Source organism: Tupaia chinensis, unplaced genomic scaffold, assembly GCF_000334495.1.
Source record: "Tupaia chinensis unplaced genomic scaffold, TupChi_1.0 Scaffold000394_1, whole genome shotgun sequence".
Classification (NCBI taxonomy): Eukaryota; Metazoa; Chordata; class Mammalia; order Scandentia; family Tupaiidae; genus Tupaia; species Tupaia belangeri.
In genome coordinates, this window is record NW_006159896.1 from 1,408,117 (window position 1) to 1,431,976 (window position 23,860).

Sequence of the window (23,860 nt, forward strand, 5' to 3'; positions counted from 1 at the left end):
TACCAGTCCAAAATGGACTGGAGCCACACCTTCCTCCTGGATGTGAACACGGTAAGAACAAGGCCCTGCTTCTCGGGCCCTTTCTCTGCAGCCCTTCTGAGCTTCGCTTCAGAAACCCCAGAACCCCTAGGACATAGGGGCTGTTACTATGCTTTTACTCACGGTGAAACACGGACTCAGAAAGGGGAAGAGACTTGTCCTAAGGCCTCTGCTAGAAAGCAGCAGAGGAGCTGGGAATTTGGGTCCTGGTCTGCCTGACTTCAGATGGGGGAGGGAACAAGAAGTTGCAGCTCAGGGTGGGGGCTTTCTGCCTCTGGTGCCAGAAGACCTCAGGCTGCAGAACTGTGGGCAGCACGGGTTGAGAGACCACAAGTGGATACTTGGCCTGATGGAGCCTTTATTCAGACAGCAGACCCGCTCCTCCCTCCCCTCCCTCTTCTTAGGCCTTTGCAGCTGGGCAAGCCCTCATTCCTGAGCATACCCAGCTTGGCCCCAGAAGACCCTGGCTGGCAGCAGGCATCCGGAGCAGGTGCTGTAGACCCAGGACATCCCTGTTTACATGTGGCTTTCTCTGGGCAGCTCCTGGCTCCCCAGGAGCCCCAGTGCTCCCTGCTCCCCTGGGTTGGTCCTCAAGGCCAGTCAGTAGTGGTTATGACAGCAATGACAAATGATGTCCAAAGGTCAGTGTTTACAGAGAAGGAACAAAGGTTGGGGCAAAGGACCCCTCTGCCCTGAGGGAAGCAGGTGCGAGGGGGCAGGCCCAGCCCCCCCAGGCTGGGCAGCTGGGGGGGCGGCTAGGCCAGGCCCTGGATGTGCTCTGGGGGTGCCGTGATGCCCAGCTCCTCCCGCAGAGCCTGCAGGGGCTGCTCCCAGCGCCGCTCGTAGTAGAGGTTGAGGACACATGGGGCTCTGCGCCCGTTCTCGACTGCCCAGGGGATCAGCTCGGAGATCAGCACGTGCAGGTTCCTGGGGGGGGAGGGCAGCAGGGAGAGGACATCAGGCCCCCGAGGGCCAGGCGGTGCATGTGCCCAGCTCGGAGGAGCATTTTCCCAATCAGTCCTCACACAGAGCTGAGGAGGAGTGCTTACTAGTCTTTACAGGGAAGGACACGGGAGCTCCATGATGGGACTTGCTGCCCAGCCGCACACCCTGAACATGCCATCACCTGGACTGACGTCGGGGACCCCAACTCCAGAACTATCACTGCCTGCCTTCCCCTGACCCCATCCTTCTGACCTGGCAGCAAGGCCTGGTCCAGGACACCCCGGGGCCTAGCTCTGTTCCCTGCCCTGGAGTTCCCTGCCCTAGGTCGGTTCACTTCTTTGCCTCATTCTCTTTCTATCTTTGCCTCCTGGAAAACCATTGGGGCTGCTCAGGGGCCTGTATGCTCTTCCCGTTTCCTGGCGCCCTGTCCCCTCTGAGTCCTCCCGTCCCCAAACCAGATCCGCACCACCTCTTAAAAACTTACTGAGCCTTGAGTCGGAGGGGTCCAAAGAGTGCACCCAGGATGCACATGGGCAGGCCGGTCTGGACAGCCTCGAACCATTTCACCACGATTTCCCCTGGGGGTGAGGAGTGATGTGGAGCTGAACAGGTGCTGTGCCGTTCACAGGAGGAGAGAGGTGTCTCTCCTCTCTAATCTCTACCAGGGGTCAGCTGAGCCCAGCCACATGTGCTAGACCCTGGGGGCACTTAGCTTTGATGGAGGAAAGGGTCTGAGAATAAGCAAAAAGAAACAGGGTTGGAGAGGAAGCTTGCTGTCAGCCTGCAGAGGACCCCAAAGGCAGGCCGAGGAGTCCGGGGTGGTTCTTCCATGCCTTGGGGGGTGGTTCAGGGTTTCAAAGCCGGAAGACAGCTACAGACCAGGAAGGGGCAGGAAGTCCCGGTGTTTGGACACTGCTACATCAGGGTAGGAGCCATGGTGGGGCAGTGGGGATGGAGAAGAGGGGGTGTGAGGCAAGGACGCTGCCAAGATGTCTGGATAAAGCAGAACATGAGGCGCTGACAGCTGATGGGTGGGTGGTAGAGGCAGCTGTGCCCTGCCCTGGCCCTGCAGGCAGACTGGGATGGAGGCTGGCTGGGGCACTCACCCAGTATGTTGGTGGGCATCCCCAGCAGGGTGTGGAACATATCATGCACCTCCCGGTAGCGCTGGATCACATAGGCGAGCTCCTCATCATCCACGAAGCGGGTGGGAGCTCGGGTGTCTGGGGAGACGCCCTGACAACATGAGCTTCCCTTAGACCCCTTCCTGGCAGTTCCCAGGTCCCAATTTGCCAGCCTCTCCTGGACTCTGTCCAACTCATCCTCAATCAGAAAACCCTGTCCATGCTGCAAGAGGACAGGCCTCGCTCGGGTGGGGACGGGGTGGGATTAGACACCCCCAGCATACCCCAGCTCACCCATTTGTAGTCTGCTGGAATCGATGCCAAAGCCCCTAGTGGGGTGGGACAATGGGAGTTGCTTAATGGGTATAGAGTTTCAGTTGCAAGATGAAAAACTTCTGGAGAATGGCTATACAATAATATCAGTCTACTTCACACAACTATACACCTGAAATGGTTACAATGGTAAATTTCATGTTACACATTTTTTTAACTATCAAAAACAGAAAAAGAAGCCCCAAGACCCCTGATCTTTAGAATGAGCTACTCCTGGCCTGGAGTGCTGTCTCTCACCCTGACAATGCCTACTGATTGTTCACAATCTGGTTAAGGAGCCTCTCTGCCACCAGGGAGAGGGTCTCTGCCTCCCTGACCTTCAGACAGATCAGGTCTCTGTCCTGGCCTCCTGCAACATCGTGAACTTCTGTGTGGCATGCACAATGATCACACTTAAAAAAAAAAAAAGATTTATTTACTTTTATTTATTGTTATTATTATTTAATTTGTTATAGGGCATGTACACTCACCAAAGACAGACAGACAGACAGAAAGTGAGAAAACAAGTCGTGAGACCCGGGACTTGAACCGTAGTTGGCCATATGGGAGTCCAGCACCTCAACCACCATGCCACCTTCAGTTCCAGATTCTTTTTTTTCCTTGAATCCTTTTTTTCTTTTTTTTTTGGAGAGGTTTTTGCTATAGGGCATGTGTGCTGGCCAAAAAGACAGAGAAAGAGAGAGACAGAAAGCGAGAAATCACCCCCGGAGCGGGGGTGGGGTGTGTGGCCATGCTGCAATCCCTTCTCCTCCATTCTCTCAGGATCTTGGGCACGCACTCACACGCGCTTGGCATGAGTTTAAGCCACTGGGTCTGGGACTCGAACCGTGGTCGACTACATGGGAGTCCAGCGACATAGCCATTATGCTAACTGCTGGTCCCCTGAATCCTTTTTTAAAAAAAATTATTTTATTTGGGACCAGCAGTTAGCATAATGGCTATGTCGCTGGACTCCCCTGTAGCCGACCGTGGTTCTAGTCGCGGACCCAGTGGCTTAAACTCACACCAGGTGCATGTGCATGCTTGCCCAAGATACCAAGAGGAGAACGGAGGAGAAAGGATTGTGGAGTGGCCATACCCGCAGGGACTGATTTGTCACTTTCTGTCTTTCTGTCTCTTTCTCTGTCTCTCTGGTGAGTGCATGCACCCTAAAGTGAGAAAGCAGGCCGCCAGAGAAGCTGGCAAGTAGCATAGTGGTTAAGGTGCTAGATTTCCATATGGCTGACCATGGTTTGAGTACTGGATCTGGAGGCTTGCTTTCTCACTCTCCTCCTTTCTCTTTTTCTCTCTCTAGTCAAACTGAAGAAGAATAAATTAAATTAAATAATTGTTTAAAAAAAAAATAAGGAAAGGAAAGGAGAGAAAAAAGAAAGCAAGCCACCAGGTCCAGGACTAGGACCATGGTCAGCCATGTGGGAGTCCAGCGCCTTTAACCACCATGACACCTGCCGGCCCTCTTTTTTTTTAATTGCCAGAGGGCATGTGCTTCTGCCAGAGCACAAGGGCAATGGAGAAAGCACCTGCCAGTGAGCAGTCACATCGCAGCTCCTTCTCCATTTCCCAGCCCTGCTGTGATTCTGGCCACGCAGGCACACGTGCTCACACTTGGCATGTTGCTCAAGCCGACAGACTGAAATCTGAACTGTGCGGACGGTCACGTGACAACTGGTTCCCTTAACCACTATGCCATAGGCTGGCCCAAAATGTGGCACGTTCTGAGATGTGCTGTATGTCCAAAATACATACCACATTTTAAAGGCTTAGTATGAAAAAAGTGAAATCTTGAGGACCAGCAGGTGGCGTGGTGGTTAAGGCGCTGGACACTCCCACATGGCCGACTGTGGTTCGAATACTGGACCTGGTGGCTTGCTTTCTCACTTTCCCTCTTTCACTTTGTGTATCTCTCTCTGGTCAAATTAAAATAAATGAGTGAATAAATAAAATTAAAAAAAAAAAAAAGTGAAATCTTGGGCCCGGCAGATGGAGTCATGGTTACGTTGCTGGACTTCCACATGGTAGATCATGGTTCAAGACCCAGGCCTGGCATGAAACTCGCCAGGTGCATGTGCATGTATGCCCAAAATCCTGAGAGGAGACTGGAGGAGACAGGATGTGGTGTGGCTATCTGCTGTGGAGGGTGATTTCTTGTTTTCCGTGTCTCTGTCTCTCCGGCAAGCACACATGCCCTATAGCAAAAATCTTTCGTTAAAAAAATAAAGAAGTGGGGGGCCAACAGGTGGCATGGTGGTTAAGGGTGCTGGACTCCCACATGGCTGACTGTGGTTCGAGTCCTAGACCTGGCAGCTTGCTTTTTCACTTTCCCTCTCTTTTTCTCACTCTGTCCCTCTCTGGTCTAGTTAAACTAAATAAATAATGAATAAATAAAATAAAGTTAAATAAAACAATTCTTTAAAAAATAAAAGGGACCAGCAGTTGGCGTAGTGGCTATGTTGCTGGACTCCTATATAGTTGACTATGGTTTGAGTCCTGGACTCATGCCTGGTGTGTATGTGAGCATGCCCAAGATTCCAAGAGGAGTTCCGGGACAGCCCATGGCCTAGTGGTTAAGGGAGCTGGATCCCATATGGCTGACCACATAGCTTGAAAAACTGGTGGCATGAAAAAAACTCCAGGTGAGTGTGTATGTGTGAGTGTGTGTGTGTGTGTGTGTGTGAGAAAGACCAACATCCCGAAAGGGGGTTGAAATGAAAGCAAAGGGATTGCAGCATGACCACACTCATTGTGGGATGCTTTCTCCCTCTCTCTCTCTCTCTTTACAAGTGCATGCACCCTCTGGAAGTTAATTAATTAATTAATTAAGTTAAAATTGGTTTCACCTGTTTCTTTTTGCCTCTATTAAAGTTGCCTGGAGAGGGACCAGGAGGCGGCATAGAGGTTGGGGTGCTAGATCCCACCCAGCCAGCTCTGCAGTTCAAGTCCCAGACCCAGCACCATGAGAGTTATACCAGGCATGTGTGCATGTGTGCCCAAAGTCCCGATAGGAGAGTGGAGAAGGGACTGCAGCATGGCCATCCCCCTAGCGGATGGTTTCTCACTTTCTCTCTCTCTTCTTTCTTCTCTATAGAGCGCATGCAACCTATGGCAAAAAATTTAATTTAATTAAAAAAAAAGGTGGCTTATACAAAACTCCCATGTTCAGTATAGCAACAGCCTGTTGGCTACGCCAGGGCGGAGTTGGCTGTTTCGCTCATGGGTGCATCTCCAGTGCCAGATGATACTCTTGAAAAGGTGAGTAAAAGGCCTGACCTGGGCAGTTTTCTCTTTTTTTTTTGGAGAGGTTTTCGCTATAGGGCGTGTGTGCTCGCCAGACAGAGACATAGAGACAGAAAGCGAGAAATCACCCCCCAGGGGGAATGGTCACGCCGCAATCCCTTCTCCTCCATTCTCCTCTCAGGATCTTGGGCACGCATGCACACACGCCCGGCGTGAGTTTTAAGCCACCGGGTCCAGGACGCGAACCACGGTCGACTACGTGGGAGTCCAGCGACATAGCCATTACGCTAACTGCTGGTTCCCATGGGCAGTTTTCTGACCCCAGGTAAGGATGTCAACAATCCTTTTAGCCACCTAATGCCTCTCTGAGGCTTCCTCCGCCCCCATAAAGTGGTAACGACCAGACCTTCCTGTTCCCAAAGCCTGGCCTCAGGCTGTCCAGAGGCTAAGGGATCTGACCTCTTCATTGCTTTGGGGCTGCTGGCTCAGTGCCACGACTAGCCCGTGTCTGCAGCCTCAACAGGTGCCAGTGTCCTCTGCAGTTTCTACTTCCTGTGTGAAACTGAACGTGATTGTAATAACAGTCATTACTTTTCTTTTTTCATCTTTTAAAAAAAAATGTATTAACTTTATTTATTATTATTATTTTCTAGTTTTGATCAGAGAGAGACAGAGAGATACGGAAAGTGAGAAAGCAAGCCACCAGGTCCGGGACTCAAACCTCAGTCAGCCATATGGGAGTCCAACATCTTTTTTTCTTTTGGACAGGTTTTTGCTATAGGGCGCGTGTGCTCACCAGAGAGAGAGAGAGACATAGAGACAGAAAGCGAGAAATCACCCCCCAGGGGGGATGGTCACAATGCAATCCCTTCTCCTCCATTCTCCTCCCGGGATCTTGGGCACATACGCACACGTGCCCAGCGTGAGTTTTAAGCCACCAGGTCCGGGACTCGAGCCGCAGTTGACTACGTGGGAGTCCAGCAACATAGCCATTACGCTAACTGCTGGTCCCGGGAGTCCAACATCTTTAACCACCACATCAACTGCCAGCCCCAATAGTAGTTACTTTTATTGAGTAACTACTCTGTGCCAATACATGTCCTTTATATGTTTCATCCTCACAACAAACTGCAAGATGCTCTTATTAGTCTCAGATATAAATAAGAAAAACCTGGCTCAGAGAGAGAAAGAAACTTGCCTAAGATCACAGAGCTGATCAAATGGCTGAGTTAGGACCAGGGGCAAAGTCTGCTGCATTCCTAAGCCGGTGGCCTGAACATTCATTCTGTTAAGATATGTGGTAGGTCCCCGTCCTAGTCCTACCGCGAGGAATCAGACTCCGAGGCCAACCAGGCTCGTAAAGCTGGGAGGAGGCAGGATTTAACTCCAGAGCCCATGCCTGGCACCTTGTACCTTCAGGGAGGGTGACCTCACCTTGAACTTTTATCTAAATCTGTTAAGACAAAGGTGCTCCTCATTCTGTGGGCTGCTGATCTTGCTCCAGGCATGTCACAATCTCCAGGCTATCACCACAACTGGGGCTAGGGCTGGGCGAGGAGCCCAGGGCGAGCTGGCAGTCCCATCCCTGCTGCCTCCTCTCCACAGCAATAGGACAAAAGGTGCTGGAGAACATCAGCAGGCTGTCCCTCCTGGGTGGCACTCGGTGGCACCCTGGCAGGTTTCCACTGATGAAATGACCTGCATCCTGGTGCAATCTGAGCGCGATGGTATACAGTGAGGCAGGGACTGCCCTGCTGAGCAAGTCAGGAGGGTGTGAGGGACAGTGTGTCATCTCAGGAACAACAGCCTACTAGACCACCAGGGACAGCTGCAGTATCTGAAGATATTCTGGTTGACACAACCTGAGGGGGAAGGGGTTGCTACTGGCACCAGGGGGTAGAGGCAGGGATGTGGCTGAACATCCCACAGTGCATAGAATAGTCCTTCACAGGGACCATCGGCCCCAAAACCAGTAGTGCCGAGGCTGGGATAACCTGTTCTAGAGAAATCGTCAGTTGTTCCTTCACCTCCTCCAGCCCGCCGGCTCCTGCAGCTAAACTAGAGAACCACTTGGCAGAAGTGCTTTGACTAGACACGTGTTGGAGGGAAAGGGGCTGGAGTAGGGGCAGGGAGAGGGGGCCGGCTATAACCTACAGTGTTCCCTTACTATCCTGCTGCAAACCTTCCAATGGCTTCTTACTTCCACGAAACACAGAGTCCTTCCTGTGGCCTGCAAGGTCTAGCCCAGCTGGTCTCCCAGCCCACTTGCTATGTCTCCCCACTCACTCCTCCACTTCCCTTTTCTTACACAGAGCTTCTGCACTTGCTTTCCCGCTGCTCAGAGTGCTCTTCCAGCTCTCCACAGCGCTGCTTCCTCCTCCATCTGTGTCTCCAGGGGCCTCCTTGACCACCCTAACAGAAGGGGCTGTACCCTCCTGCATTTACCCACAGCAATGTGAGCTTTACAAAGGTAGGCCCTTTGCTTGCTCTGTTCACTGTATCCCAGCTGCTGAGAACAGTGCCTGGTACATTCTGAGAGCTCAGTAAATACCTTACCTAGAGACTGCACGGGGCCTGCAGTAAAGTACAATGTTCTGTGAAGCTGGCCCATTTGGGAAGGTTCCAGGTTCAGATTCATGTCTGGAGACCTCTCTGACCACACTGGGCACCCTTGTGCTCATGAACTAGGGTTGGCTAAAGCTGGGGTTGGACCGCAGTATCAATACCTATGAAGGGGGGCAGCAGGTGGTGTGGTTAAAGTGCTGGATTCCCACATGGGTGACTCTCCAACCTGGCAGCTTGCTTTCTCACTTTTTCCTTCTGTCTCTGGTGAGCACACATGCCCTATAGCAAATTAAATAATAAGTTTTTTAAATTAAAAGAATAATAAAAGACCCTATTAGGAGTGTTAGTTCTCTCTCACTCATGGAAAATAAAAAAATTTTAGAGGTTTTTGCCATAAGGTGCATGCACTTGCTGTCGAGAAAGAGAGACAGAGATAGAGACAGAAAGCGAGAAATCACCCTCTGGGGAGATGGCCACATCACAATCCCTCCTCCTCCACTTTCCTCCTGGGATCTTGGGTAAGCACATACATGTGCCTTGTACGAGTTTCAAGCCACCAGGACTGGGACTCAAACCGTGGTCGGCCATGTGGGAGTCCAGTGACATTAACTGCTACACCATCAGCCGGCCCCCACCCGTGGAAAAATAAAATAAGTAAACTTTTTTGCCATAGAGTGCATGCACTTTCTAGAGAGAGACAGAGGGGGAAAGTGAGAAATCGCCCCCTATGATGGCTTCACCGTAATCCCTTCTCCTCCATTCTCCCTTTGGTATTTTGGACAAACATGCACACAGGCCCAGTGTGATTTTCAGGTTCCCAGGTCCAGGACTCAAACAGCAGAATCCACCATGTGGGAGTCCAGTGCCTTAACTACCACACCACCTGCTGGTCCCTTTTCCTAAATTTTTATATGAAAAGTTTTTACTACTTTATTGTCTGCCTCTCCAATCAGAATATAAGCTCCGTGAGGGCAGGGTCCTTGGCTGTGTTGTCAGCATTATTTCTCCAGCACATGGACTAATACAGAGCAGATACCAAGTAAGTCAATGAGCTCTTGGGTAGTTGGGAGGGCTAGTCTCTGCCACTGCCCCTGTCCTCCCTGCCTGGGGCTGGAGAGTCACACCTGTACCCTAAAGAAGGCAATGTCCCTAGAAAAGGGGGTCATAATGTGGCAGTTAAGAACATGATGCGGGTTGAAGACTGACTCCATTAATACTGGCTGTGTGAAATTAACAAGCTGACTAACTGTTCCGAGCCTCCGCTTCCTCAGATATTAAGAATATAATACATTGTGGAGAGCAGCCAATCTGCAAACATGTGATTAAAACATGCGGCCTGTAGACACATGCAGAAATGCGCTTCTGTAAGCTGCTCTAGCAGGGCTATGGAAGCATCTACATAGGAAAGCAGGACCTGCCTGTTGCCAGTGGCTGTCTTCCTGTTGTTGTTGATGCCCAATGCCCCCATACTGCCCAGTATTGAGCTAAAGGAAGTCACGTGCGTTTATCAAATTGTCCCCCCAAAAAGGCCAGAGAAATTATACGGCGCCAGTCATTTTCACATCTTCAAACAATTTACATCCAAAAACAACTGGCTTTACATTCCAATTTCTCCTCCCTGATTCTCTGCATTCCACTTCCTTCTTCCCCATTCCTTTTGCATCCCATTTTCCCCTTTCCTCATTTTCTGCCCTTTAAAAGAATAAACATGAGGCTGGTTCTGGTTGCAACTTCTCCATCAGAGAAGCTGTGTCCACCCAATCCTCACTTTTCTATACTTGTGTCTTTTTTTTTTTTAACGAATTATTTAGTTAATTTCATTTATTTATTCATTTATTTTAATTTGGCACGCGCGCGCGCGAGAGAGAAAGTGAGAAAGTAAGCCGCCAGGTTCGAGACTCAAACCGTGGTCGGCCATGTGGGAATGTCCAGCGCCTTAACCACCACACCACCTGCTGGTCCCCACTTGTGTGTCTTTGTATATTTATTACTGCATCTATTTCTAATCCACAGCCTTCCCCACTCAAAAAAACGTGTTCATGCCGAACTAGTCCCCGCAATACATGGGACCGGCAATTGGTGTAATGGATACATTGCTGGACTCCTCCCATGTGGTTGACCACGATTCGAGTCTCGGACCCGGTGGCTTAAAACTCACGCCGGTCGCGTGTACGTGCGTGCCCAAGATCCCGAGAGGTGTGTGAGGAGAAGGGATTGCAGCATAGCCATCCCCCCTGGGGGTGATTTCTTACTTTCTGTCTCTCCGTCTTTCTCTGTCTTTCTGGCGAGCGAGCGCACATGCCCTATAGCAAAAACCTCTTAAAAACAAAACAAACAAACAAAATAAACAATATACTAGACAGGGTTGTTGGGAGGACTCAGCAAGATCACACATGGGCCTGGCATGCAGTAAGAAGCTAATAACCCCCTTGTCAGTGTTATCACCACTTGAGGTGAAGTTTACAACCCTTTGCCTGTACCAGACAATGACAAAGCCTTGACACCAGACTGGAAAGTCAGGGCCTCTCCTTCCTCACGATGTCACTCTCATTCTCCTGCCTTTCCTGCCAAAATGCCCAGAAGCTGGAGACTTACATTCACATCCAGGAAACGGAGATACTCGCGACCGAGGGAGCCTTCAGGCAAACTCTGGAGCTTGCCTAGGTCGAGAGTGGACAGTGAGATCCGGGGTCGCTCTCTGAAAGGCAGAAGGCAAGACTTGGATACTGGAAGGCAGGTGAAGGGTCAAATCAGAGCAAGCTTGGGGGCGGGCACACAGAGCAGTGACATGGTCACAGGCCCTATCGCAGCACCTCTGAACTCTGGCCCAGTGGTGTCAGAACCTGTGCAGCCACAGCAAAGGGCATGCTTCCTGTCTGCAGCAACAATCTCAGGCAGGGAACTCAAGAAAGTACCGCAGGGAGGGTACCGCTAGCAATGGACAGGAACTTTGTGATGCACAGAGCCCTATAGCTGGCATCAGGCTGTGGTCAGCATGATGAACCCAGCGGAACCCAGCAGCTGTGGGAGTGTGTACATATATATGCCAAGGGCACCCTGGAGCTGGGCAGTGTCCCACCTGTGCAATCAATGGCCAGGGTATCAAGAAGTGCTCCCTAGAGGAACAGGACTGACACCATGTGGCCTCAGAGGTCAGGATCTCTAGAGAACACCCCCAATCATCCAGGGAGAGCCAGGACCTACTGCAGGATCTGGGCACCCTCTGGATTCTTCCTCATCTGGTCCCTGAGGACTTTCAGGGCATGGTGTCCTGTGGTCTCTCCTAGAACTGCAACCATGTCTGAAAGGATACAAATGGGCACAAATGTGGAAATGTGACCTTAGGAAAGTTATCTGACACAGCCTTTGTTTACTACACGGTAGACTAGGGATAATATCTACTTCTTATATAGCTATAAGGATTCGTGTTAAATGTTTAGCAAATCACCTGGCATAGAACAAGGGCTCAATTTATCTAGTTATTATGCTTCTTTTTTTTTTTTTTTTTTTTTGATATAGGGTGCGTGTACTCACCAGAAAGACAGAAAGAGAGACAGAAAGGGAGAAATCACCCTCACTCCAGGGGGGATGGCTATGCCGCAATCCCTTCTCCATTCTCCTCTCAGGGTCTTGGGCACGCATGCACACATGTGCCAGGCGTGAGTTGAAGCCACCAGGTGCGGGACTTGAACCGCGGTAGACTACGTGGGAGTCCAGTGACATAGCCATTAGGCCAAATGCTGGTCCCTAAAGTTATTATTCTTAATATTATTAACCTACTAGAGTAGACTGGCTCTGGCTAGCCCAGTGCTCTAAAGGGTTCATAAGTCAGTTTTTTGGGGGAGAGGTTTTTGCTATAGGGCATGTGCGCTCACCAGAAAGACAGAAGAGAGAAAGAGACAGAAAGCGAGAAATCACCCCCCAGCGGGGATGGCCACGCCGCAATCCCTTCTCCTCTCAGGATACTGGGCATGCATGTAAACGCACCCGGCGTGAGTTTAAGCCACTGAGTCCGGCACTTGAACTGTGGTCGACTACATTGGAGTCCAGCGACATAGCCATTACACCAACTGCTGGTCCCCATAAGTCAGTTTCATATCCATTATTACTACAGAATATCATGTCTCCATTGATTGCTACAAGCTTTGACATCAAGGAATGCTGGGTATGAGCCGTCCAGTGCAGTGTCCGTCCAGTGACCTTGCACAAATTGCTTCACTTTATTAAGCCTCAGTGGCCTAATTTGTGGAGTGCAGATAACTCCTTTCTCATAGGGTTAATTGAGAAATCAAGAAAATCACGTACATAAAACATTTAGCACACTTACAAAGTGTGTAATGAGCAGTTAGCAACAGTGTTACATTAGAAGTGATAGTATTTCTCAGAACTTGAAGTCCTGATAAGAATACAAAAAGCACGGGAACTAGCAGTTAGCGTAATGGCTATGTCGCTGGACTCCCACGTAGTTGACCTCGGTTCGCGTCCCGCACCTGGTGGCTTAAAACTCACGCCGGGCGCATGAGCGTGCGTGCCCAAGATCCCGAGAAGAGAATGGAGGAGAAGGGATTGCGGTGTGACCATCTCTCCTGGGGGGTGATTTCTTGCTTTCTGTCTCTCTGTCTCTGTCTGGTGAGTGCACAGGCCCTATGGCGAAAATCTCTCAAAAAAAAAAAAAAAACACACAAAAGGCGCTGTAAAATCCTAGGATGTTCTAATAATTTAGCCAGCAAACGTTTATTGAGCATTTCCTATGTGCCAGGTACCATCCAAAACACTGCAGACACAGTGAAACAGGACAGTCTCGGTCCTTGACTTCAAAATTTACCTTCTATGAAATACTGTAATTTCGTGGATGTTTATAAGACGTCTACAGAGTCCACAGGTTCCTAATAGGGCAGGATGGCAGAACCTCTCCAGGGAGTGGTTTCAAAAGACAGCTGTTCACATTCCACGCTCCCCTTCGTGGGACCCCGGTGACTGCGTTTTTATAAGCTCTCCAGGTGATGATTAGATGCAACTAGGTTTGGTTACCCCGGCCTAGTTTATTGTCCTGTTACGCACAGGACACGGAGGCTTTGACAGAAGTCGCGGCGTGCCCAGGTTTCCCAAAGGCAAGGGCGTGCTCCAACTGCTCGCTGCCCTCACCGAGGCAGAGGGCGCAGGAGGCCTTACCGTGGCGATACGGGTTGTAGAGCGCCATGCAGGCAGAGCCGGCGGTTAGCAGCGCCTTCTGCAGTGGGGAGGTGCGGATGTGCTCGGGGTAAAGGCCGACGCCATGGCTCTGCGCACGGAGAGGCACATCTACAGGGTAAGAAAAAGGCCGAGTTCAGAGGAGTCAGGCGCTCCCAGGTTCTCCCGCAGCTTCGGCCTCGAAACGGGCGCCACTTGCCTGCAGCAGGCCAGGGGCGGCTGAGGAGTCGCCAGACCGGGGCCCGGGCGGGGTGCAGCAGAGTCGCCATGGCAGCGGACGTCCGCAGGGAAGTGGGCGGGGTACAGCTGGACGCTCCAAATTTTTCTGGCGACGGAGCGCCGAAGAAGTCAAAATACAGTAGGCCCTTGATCCCGACTGTACTGCCTTTGGCTTTGTGGGGGGAAACAGCGTAGAACGGACAAAGAAACCCACGCGACTCGTCTTCCACCTACTTCTAACCGTACAAAACTCTCCCCATTTCAGCTCACCTTATAAAGGATCTCCAGAAGAGAGGTGCTCTGGCGCTTGAGTGGTGTCACTATTGTTTTTATGAGTAGCGTAACACGTCCTACCCGTGAGGTTCAGCAACGGGCCATATTTCCCCCTCTGCATCACGTTTCCAGCCGAGGACAATAAGGAAAGAACCTCTTCCGGCCGCGGAACATGGCGGCTCCCATTGTAAATGCCACATTTGGGGGCGTGACCATATAGCACTTCCGTCCAGATCCTGGGAACGTCCCACTCCTCAGCTACCCCTGCCGCAGGCTTCGGGTATGGGGTCTGCGGGCCTGGCGCGCTTGCATGGCCTCTTTGCGGTCTATAAGCCGCCGGGGCTAAAATGGAAACACCTGCGGGATACCGTGGAGCTGCAGCTTCTGAAGGGTGAGTGCCATGTTTCCTTATCTGTTCTGGAGATCTAGCTCCACCTCTCATTTCCCTCAAAATAAAGTCGCGAGACCCACATGCCTGGGCAGAGTGCTTTTAATTTTAATTTTAATTTTCTTTTCTTTTTTTTTCTAGGCTCGCCAGAGAGACAGAGAGGGGAAAGTGAGAAAGCACTCCATCCCCCCAGGGGGGAATGTTCATGCCACAATCCTTCCTTCTTTGGGGATTTTGGGCACACACTCAGACCTGGCAGTCAGCCATATGAGATCAGCTGCCTTAACCATGACTTCACCGTCTGGACCCAGAATGTTTTTCTAATCATCTGTTTTGTATACTTTGTTACTCTTCACTTTCTCCTACTTTTGGATGGGAAATAGTATTGTCTGTTGTTATTAAGTTATTGGTTAGGGACCAGCAGGTAGACTGGTGGTTGGGGCACTGGACACTCCCATGTGGCCAACCATGGTTCGAGTCCTGGACCTAATGGCTTGCTTTCTCATTTCCTCTCCCTCTCTCTCTTTCTGTGTCTTTCTCTGGTCAAATTAAAATAAGTGAATAAGTAAATAAGATTAAGTAATTCTTTAAAAAAATAAGTTATTGGTTGATGGGGACCAGCAGTTAGAGTAACGGCTATGTCGCTGAACTCCCATGTAGCTGACCGTGGTTCAAGTCCCAGATCCGGTGGCTTAAACTCACACCGGGCACGTGTGCGTGCGAGCCCAAGATCCCAAGAAGAGAATGGAGGAGAAGGGATTGAGGTGTGGCCATCCCCCCTGGGGGGAGGGGGGCGATTCCTTGCTTTCTATCTCTTTGTCTCTGTCTTTCTGGCGAACGCACGCACCCTGTAGCAAAAACCTCTCCAAAAAAAAAAAAGTTATTGGTTGATAAATAGAGACAAGATTTGAACTCAAGGCTGTTTCTTAATTACCACTGTTCTGTTTTCATCTGTGTCTGGTAGTCTCATCTGTTTTATGCATCACCATACTTGCTTATTCCCTTCCTTGCCAGGTGTTCAAATGGAATTGACGAGATGTTCTTTACCTATGTGTGTGCAGGTCTTAATGCTGGGAAACCTCCTGCCCCTGAACAGCGTGTTCGCTTCTTGCTGAGTTCCAGAGAAGGCAATGAAAAGGAGTTGACCCTTACAGCTACCAGTGTGCCCGCTCTCACCAACCATCCACTAGGTAAGGCAGATGTCAGATCTTAGGAAATCCCTGAGTAAAATCAGTGTTCCAGTGCTCAGACTTCTGTTCCAGACCCTTGTAGGGCTACAGTGGAAATGAAATATTAGACCAGGGAATGGAAACTTTAGTGGGAAAAGTCAGATACTAAGTATTTTAGGCATCACCATGTGGTTTCTGCTGTAAATACAAGATAGTCAGAAAAGTCATGACATGGGACCAGCAGGTGGGGGTCATGGTTAAGGTGCTTAACTCCCAGATGGCTGGCTGCAGTTCAAGTTCTATACCTGGCAGGGTAACTATAACAATTAAAAAAAAAAAAAAGAGAGAGAGAGAGAGAAGTCATGACGCATTTTTGCATAGAAAAATATACCATGACTTTTCCAACAACCCAATATATAACTATGTTATTGTAGAGTGAAACGTTAAGGATAACACCTAAAAGAATGAACTTGGGTTGTGTTCCAATAAAACTTCAGAATATTGGCATTTTGGGATCAGCAGTTGGTGTAATGACTATGTTGCTGGACTCCCATGTAGTCAACTGTGGTTCGAGTCCCGGACCCGGTGGCTTAAACTCACTTTGAGCGTGTTTGCATATGTGCCCAAGATCCCAAGAGGAGAATGGAGGAGAAGGGATTGTGGTGTGGCCATCCCGCTGGGGGGTGATTTCTTGCTTTCTGTCTCTCTGTCCTGGCAAGCGCACGTGCCCTATAGCAAAAAAAAAAAAACCCTCAACAAACAAACAAACAAAAAGTATAATTTGTTTTTTAAATAATATCTTTTTTTAAAGAATTATTTATTTTATTTAGTATTATTTTTTCACATGATTTTTGCCAGAGAGAGAAAGAGATAGAGGAGAAAGCAAGCCACCAGGTCCAGGATTTGAACCACAGTCGGCCATGTGGGAATTCCAGCACCTTAACCACCATGCCATCTGCGAGACCCTAAATAATGTCTTTTTTTTTTTTTTAAGATTTATTTATTTTAGAATTATTCAAATTTATTATTATCATCATTTTAAATTTTACTATAGGGCATGCGTGTCCACCAGAGAAAGAGGGAAAGTGAGAAAGCAAGCCGCTAGGTCTGAGACTTAGACTGAAGTCGGCCATGGAGGAGTCCAGCACCCTAACCAGCACACCACCTGCCCACCCCCTTATTTATTTATTTATTGAGAGAGATTCCTATCATAGGGCACATATGCTCCCTGGAGAGACAGAGAGAGAAAGTGAGAAACCATCCCCTAGGGAGTTGGCCACACTGCGTTCTCTTCCCCTTCATTCTTCTCTCGGGATTTTGGGCATATGTACACATGCACCTGGTGTGAATTTCAAGCCTCTCGGTCCAGGATTCGAACTGTGGTAAGCCATGTAGGGGTCCACCACCTTAACTACCATGCCACCTCCTGCCCCAAAGTATTCTTTTATTTATTTATTTATTTTTAAAGAATTATTTAACTTTATTTATTTTAATTTGACCAGAGAGGGACAGAGTAAGAGAGAGAGTGAGAAAGCAAGCCATCAGGTCCGGGCCTGAACCGCAGTCGGCTATGTGAGAGTCCAGCACCCTTAACCACCGCGCCACCTGCCAGTCCCCCTAAAAAAGTATTTTCTTGGAACCTTTGAAAAATGGAAAAAACTTTTTTTAAGGTAGATTTTTGCTATATAGCATGTGCGCTTGCTAAAAAGAGAGAGGAAGGGAGAAGTCACCCCTCGGGATGGCCATGCTACAACCCCTTCTCCTTCATTCTCTTGGCATTTTGGGCACACATACACATGTGCCTGGCGTTCGGTACTCAAACCATGGTCCGCCCTAGGGGAGTCCAGTGCCTACTCTGCTATGCCACCTGCTGGCTCAACAAAACCATTTTTTTAGGAGGTTTTTTTTTTTACTATAGGGTATGTACGCTTACTGGAGAGACAGAGAGACAGGAAGTGAGAAATCGCCCCCCAGCCCGAGCGGGGATGGCCTCACCGCAGTCCTTTCTCTTCCATTCTTGTCTCAGGATCTTGAGTGTGCACCACATGCACCCAGCATATTTTAAGTCACCAGGACTGGAACCCAAACTGAGAGTCCAGCAACGTAACCATTACGCCATCTGCTGGTCCTGGAAAGACCATTTTTAAGACGTGGGCCATAAAAGCAAAACAAAACAGCTTTGGGATTTGGCCTGTGAACTGTAGTTGACCCTTTCATGATATAGAGGGTCTAGATGGGAATTGACACCCCCAGGTAGAAATCCAAAGGGAGGGGGACGGGCAGAGGAAGGAGTCTTGGTCTTCTGGGAAATAGTGACTTTTTAGTCAAAGCTTCCAGCAGTGGAACTAGTTCTGGTAATGTCCCTGCTATCACTAAATGCAATTAAGGCACGCATATGTCAGAGAGGTTAGAGTAGGACCCAGCGACTTGAGCACAAACTTCTCTTTTTTTTTTTTTTGAGAGGTTTTTGCTATAGATAGGGCAGTGCACTCACCAGAAAGACAGGGAGAAACAGACAGAGGCGAGAAATCACCCCCAAGGGGGATGGCCATGCTACAGTCCCTTCTCCTCCATTCTTCTCTGGGGATCTAGGGTGCACACACGCGCGCGCCTGGCGTGACTCAAGCCACTGGGTCCAGGACTTGAACTGCAGTTGACTACATGGGAGTCCAGCAACATAGTCATGCTAACTGCTGGTCCCGAGCACAAACTTCTTTTTTTTTTTCTTTTTATAGAATCACTTTTTATTTAATTTTATTTACTCATTCATTTATTTTTTAATTTGACCAGAGAGAAACAGAGACAGAAAGAAAGAGAAAGGGAAAGTGAGAAAACGCTGCTGGTCCCGAGGAACACAAACTTGTAAAACTCTTTCAGTGATCTCCCACGGCTCCATAGTAATGACCGTAACATGTATAACATGTCAGGTGTCTATTTCCCCGTGCTGTGTATGGAGGTAGGCTTGCCCAACCACAGTCTCATCGATCTCATTGAATCTCCATCACAGTCCCATGAGACAGCACCTATTCCTGTGCCACAGATGAGAAAATGGAGGCTTCGTGTTGACGGTAGGCAACATAGCCTGGATTCAGTTAGCTCTTAACTGATCACTTAGTTCTTCTTTAAAAGAAAAAAAAGTATTTATTTATTTTGTTTGTTTGTTTGATTGTAAATTTAACTAGAGAGGGACAGAGAGAGAGAGAGAGAGAAAGTGAGAAGCTACCAGGTCTGGGAGTTGAACCATGGTTCGGTCATGTGGGAGTCCAGTGCCCTTAACCACCATGCCACCTGTTGGCCCCCACTTAGTTCTTCTTCTTCTTCTTCTTTTTTTTTTTTTTTTTTTTTTTTTGGGGGTTTTTTTCTCAGGACTTTTTTTTGAGAGGTTTTTGCTATAGGACATGTGCACTCACCAGAAAGACAGAGACAGAGAGACATAAAGTAAAAAATCACCCCCTGGGGGGATGGCCACGCCACAATCCCTTCTCCATTCTCCTCTTGGGATCTTGGGCATGCATGCATATGTGCCCAAGTGAGTTTAAGCCGCCAGGTCCGGGACTTGAACCATGGTTGACTACATGGGAGTCCAGCAACATAGCCATTATGCTAACTGCTGGTCCCTGTTTGTTTCTTTCTAGTACGTGGACCAGCATTTACCAGGCTGAGTATTGGTGTGGGACACAGGCTGGATGCCCAGGCTTCTGGGGTTCTTGGTAGGTACTAGTGTAAGCCTGGGTATGGCATTAAGGGCTTGGGGAAGGATCTGGAAGCTAACAGGATTTCAGCCCACTCTTACTTGATGGTGCTTCCTTTTTTTTCTTCTTTTTAAAGAGAATTTTGCTGTAGGGCGCATGCACTTGCTAGAGAGACAGAAAGTGAGACATCATCCCCCAGGGGAGTTGGCCATGCTGCAATCCCTTCTCCATTCTCCTCTCCGGATCTTGGGCACACACTCGTGCTCAGTGTGAGTTTCAAGCCTCCAGGTCTGTGACTCCAGTCATGGTCAGCCATGTGAGAGTCCAGCAACACAGCCGTTACGCCACCTGCTGGCTCCAGTGCCTATATCCTACTGCCTGTCTCCTCTGATTCCTGCCCTAAGTCTGATTAGCTGGGGAAATGTCTGGTGGGAGGAAGGGAGTCACAGGAGATTAATCTCATTTGACTCCTTCTCTCAGTGACTCCTGCATGTGGCATGTAGTTTGAGGACTTGCATGGACCTTTATATTGTTTTGGGGTAGATGTGTATGTGTTTTAAGGTTTTTACCAGAGGACGCTTGTGCTTAGGGAAAGTGAGAAATCATCCCCGGGGGTATGGCCACACTGTCGTCCTTTCTCCTCCATTCTTCTCCTGGGATTTTGGTCATCCATACACACATGCTGTGTGTTTTCAAGTCACTGGGTCTGGGACTCGAACCACGGTTGGCCACGTGGGAATCCAGCACCTTAACCACCATGGCACCTGCTGGCCTAATAATGTGTGATTTTATGGAGAAGGAAGTACGGCTCCAGTAACTGAGGGTGACTTGTCTTGGGTCAAATCACTAGTGAATGTCTGTGGTCTAGAGATGGAAAACCGTCATCACCATGAGGCAGCCAGGCGCGTGACTCTGGTCCTGCTGGCCAGGGTCTGGATGTCACTGGAGCCGGACACACAAAGGACTGAGTCATGAGCCATCTGTGTCCCCAGGGTCAGGTGGTGGCTCCATCTTCCAGCTGCGACAGTCATGGTCCCCTTATCCTGCTTCCTGTGCTGCAGGCAGGCAGACGTGATCTCATGTCCTCTCTCCCTGTCCTCCCTCTTCAAGAGTGAATGGAGGGCCATTCTCCCCTTCAGCCGGAGGGAGAAACAGCATTTGAAAGGCAGGAGTGACCACAATGGCCTTCGTTCACTGGGCCCTTCCTTTGGGCTGACCACTTCTGTGCATTTCTCCTTTACTCTGCGTAACATCCACAGCACTCATTTTACTGACCAGGGCCTTGAGGTCTCCCTAGGTTAAAGGTTATACTCAGAGCCACACTAGGTTGGAATCCAGGTCTGTGTGGCTGGGTCACCTCTTTTGGGTATATCAGAACCCTTTGGGGAATGAGCTGAGGCTCTCAGGTTTCCTTCCCACCACAAATCACAGTTAGTACCTGTGGGTGCAGCCCGGAACTGTGCGTTTCGACCTACGCCCAGAGGAGCTTGCATGCACTCTGTAGAAGTTCTCACTGCCTTGAGGACTTCAGTAGATCGGAGGAGGGAGTGTTCTGATGGTGCAGATGGTGGCGGGGGTTCCCGAGGGAACAGGAAGAGGATGCCAGATGTGAACTGAGGTTGCTCCCTTTCAGTGCTCGGCGTGGGACGTGGATGCAGGCTCCTCACTGACATGTACGATGCTCATCTCACTAAGGTACGGGGTCTAGGGATACCCCACTTACCCCTTGGTCCTTTCCTGGGGTCACTGCAGGATTCCGAAGCTCACAAGATGCAAGGTAGACAGCCACCAGACCATCAGCAAGTTCTGTTATGGTCAGTGCTAGGGGAGCTGATGCTAAGAGGCTGGCCCCTGCCGGCGGTTCTGCATGCTGGCATGCCGCTAGCAGTGCACACGCTTCCCGACGGCCTCAGCTCCCTGTGAAATGGAGACGGCGGTAACTCCGTGTTACGGATGTGGGAACTGGGCTCACGGGATGTTGCTGGCCTAGAGTCCCATTACCTTAAGGAATTGAGGAGCTGGGGTTTGAAGCAGGATCTGTCTGACACCCCATCATGGAAGCATTCCATTCTCTCCCAAGACTGAGAAGTAGATGTCACTGTCCAGCCTCAAGGGAACTTGCTGTCATGCTGGGGCTATGGGATCTGGTACCACAGAGCATGTGCACAAGTGCCACATTGGGGAGGAGGCACAGTTTATCGTTTTTTTTGAGAATGATTGGTTAATTGATTGGTTGGAGGAGTTTTTGCTATAGGGCATGTGTATTTGCCAGAAAGACAGAGACAGAAGGCAAGAGATCATCCCCCCAGGGTGATGGCCATGCTGCAGTCCGTTCTCCTCCATTCTCTGGGGATCTTGGGCACACACGCACATGCGCCCGGTGTGAGTTAAGCCACAGGGCCTGGAACTCGAACTGCAGTTGAGTACATGGGAGTCCAGCGACATAGCCATTACACCATCTGCTTGTCCCCTAAGAATTATTTATTTTTTATTATTATTTTTAAATTTGCCAGGACCAGCAGTTAGCTTAGTGGCTATGTCGCTGGACTCCCATGTAGTCGACCGTGGTTCAAGTCCCAGACCCAGTGGTTAAATTCAGGCCAGGCGCCTGTGCGTGCATGTCCAAGATCCTGAGAGGAGAAAGGAGGAGAAGGGACTGTGGCATGGCCATCTCCCCTGCGGGGTGATTTCTCACTTTCTGTCTCTTTCTGGCGAGTGCACATGCTCTATAGTAAAAAAACCTCTCAAAACAAACAAACAAACAAACCTCAAAACAAACAAACAAATTTGCCATAGGGCACATGCACTTACTTACCCGATAGAGGGGAAAGTGGGGAAGCAAGCTGCCAGATCTAGGATTTCAACCACGGTCAGCCATGTGGGAGTCCAGCGCCCCAGCCATCACGCCACCTGCTGGCCCTAGGGGGCCATTTTTAATAGTGAAGAGCACAGATTTCTGAGCCAAATGGCTTTACTTTCAAGACTCACTTTTCCCACTCGGCCAGCAGACCTTGGGGGCTTGTTCAGCATGGCTGTATTTGGCTTTTCTCCCCTGTAAAGTAGGGATGGTGGTAGTATCTCCCCTGTGTTACTTTTAAGATTAAATGAATGGGGACCAGCAGCTGGCATAATGGCTATATCGCTGGACTCCCATGTAGTCAACTGCAGTTTGAGTCCTGGACCCGGTGGCTTAAACTCACGCCAGGCGTGTGTACATGTGTGCCCAAGATCCTGAGAGGAGAATGGAGGAGAAGGGATTGCGGCGTGGCCATCCCCTCTAGGGGGTGATTTCGTGCTTTCTGTCTCTCTCTGTCTTTGTGGTGAGCACACATGCCCTATAGCCAAAAAAAAAAAAGAAAGAAAGAAAACCTCTTAAGATTAAACAAATGTGGGCCCAGTGGGTAGGGTAATGGCTATATCACTAGAATCCCATGTAGTTGACCACAGTTCGAGTCCCAGACCCAGTGGCTTAAACTCACACTAGGGGCGTGTGTGTATGCCCAAGATCCCGAGAATGGAGGAGAAGGGACTGCGACGTAGTCATCCCCCCTGAGGGGTGATTTTTTGCTTTCTGTTCTCTGTCTCTGTCTTTCTGGCCAGTGCACATGCCCTATAGTAAAAACCTCTCCAAAAAAAAATAATGCCTGCATGTAAAGCACTTTATGTGGATCCTGGCACTTGGTAACTGCTTGATTCCTTTAAAATAATTAATTAATTAAATTATCATTATTTTCCAATTTGACCAGAGAGAGAAAGTGAGAAAGTAAACCACCAAGTCTGGGACTTGACCTTTGGTCGGCCATGTGGGAGTCCAGCGCCTTTAACCACCACACCACCTGCCAGCCCAGGTAACTGCTAAATTAATGTCACTCTTGCCTGGGCAGAGTCAGCTGCACAGACTTAGGGAAGAGGAGTTTCTTGAGCAGGGAGGGCAGCAGGCATGATCTGGCCTTGAAGGCTCAGTCCTGTTTATAGGACGGAGGGAGCTGACTGGCATCTGGGAGGTGGTCGGAGCCCTAACTTCCCAGGTGAGGCTGTAGCAGAGAGATGCAGAGTCCTGGGGTCCTCGCAGGATGCCTGTCTGTGCCTATTGTAGGCTGCCTGTGCTCATCGTCACGGGAACTCCGCCAGCGATCTTAGAGGGGGCCTGGCACCGTGTCCCACTGAGTCTGGGCAGTAGTATGAGGTCGATCCTGTCACTGTCCCCAGGTCAGAATGGAGAGTGGGTACAAAGAGCTACCCTTTCCCCAAGGGGCAGTGGAGTACTGGGCAGGAGCCGAGCATGCAAGCTCGGCTTCCCCGGAGGGAAGACCTGAGGGCCCCCCGCCCTAAACCTTAGACTGACACTTCTAGGACATGAGCTGTTTGGCCAGGCATCCCTCCTCAGCACCAGGTGACACTGCCCGAACTGTCCTCTCCCTGTCCTCGCAGGATTATACAGTGCATGGCATCCTAGGCAAAGCCACAGACGACTTCCGTGAGGATGGGCGGCTGGTGGAGAAGACCACATACGGTGAGAGCTCGGATGGGCACCCACAACAGCTCCTGCCACCACCCTCCATGTTTGCTTCACCCAGCTCCTTGCACTTAACGGCGCGGGCTGGTCCCTCCTTGCTTACTCTTGACACCAGGCTTGCACTCGGCCTTTAGGCCATCTATCTTCAGGAATGGCCTGAGCTCACCTACTCT

The 23,860-nt window shown here is 49.9% G+C and overlaps 2 protein-coding genes across 3 annotated transcripts in view; one reads left to right on the forward strand and one right to left on the reverse strand.

Moving 5' to 3' along the window:
• Window positions 1–377: 377 nt before the first annotated feature.
• Window positions 378–14,034, reverse strand: COQ4 (coenzyme Q4). 2 transcript variants are annotated; one of them, XM_006154022.3, is made up of 8 exons: window positions 13,920–14,034; window positions 13,630–13,755; window positions 13,413–13,541; window positions 11,445–11,541; window positions 10,836–10,938; window positions 2,091–2,220; window positions 1,469–1,562; window positions 378–966 (listed from the first exon to the last, which is right to left on the reverse strand). In XM_006154022.3, the coding sequence occupies exons 2-8, from the start codon at window positions 13,697–13,699 to the stop codon at window positions 795–797; spliced, it is 795 nt and encodes a 264-aa protein (XP_006154084.1). In that variant the 5' UTR covers window positions 13,700–13,755; window positions 13,920–14,034; the 3' UTR covers window positions 378–794. The 2 variants fall into 2 exon arrangements, with proteins under 2 accessions (XP_006154084.1, XP_014445478.1); XM_014589992.2 differs by lacking the exon at window positions 13,920–14,034 and having other exon boundaries at window positions 13,630–13,904.
• A 137-nt stretch (window positions 14,035–14,171) lies between these two features.
• Window positions 14,172–23,860, forward strand: part of TRUB2 (TruB pseudouridine synthase family member 2) — a 22,645-nt gene continuing 12,956 nt past the window's right edge. The window contains exons 1-5 of the mRNA XM_027774022.1: window positions 14,172–14,313; window positions 15,372–15,500; window positions 19,115–19,189; window positions 20,805–20,866; window positions 23,603–23,684. Coding sequence (XP_027629823.1) covers window positions 14,205–14,313; window positions 15,372–15,500; window positions 19,115–19,189; window positions 20,805–20,866; window positions 23,603–23,684 — 457 coding nt within the window. The 5' untranslated portion in view covers window positions 14,172–14,204. The remainder of the gene's footprint in view (window positions 14,314–15,371; window positions 15,501–19,114; window positions 19,190–20,804; window positions 20,867–23,602; window positions 23,685–23,860) is intronic.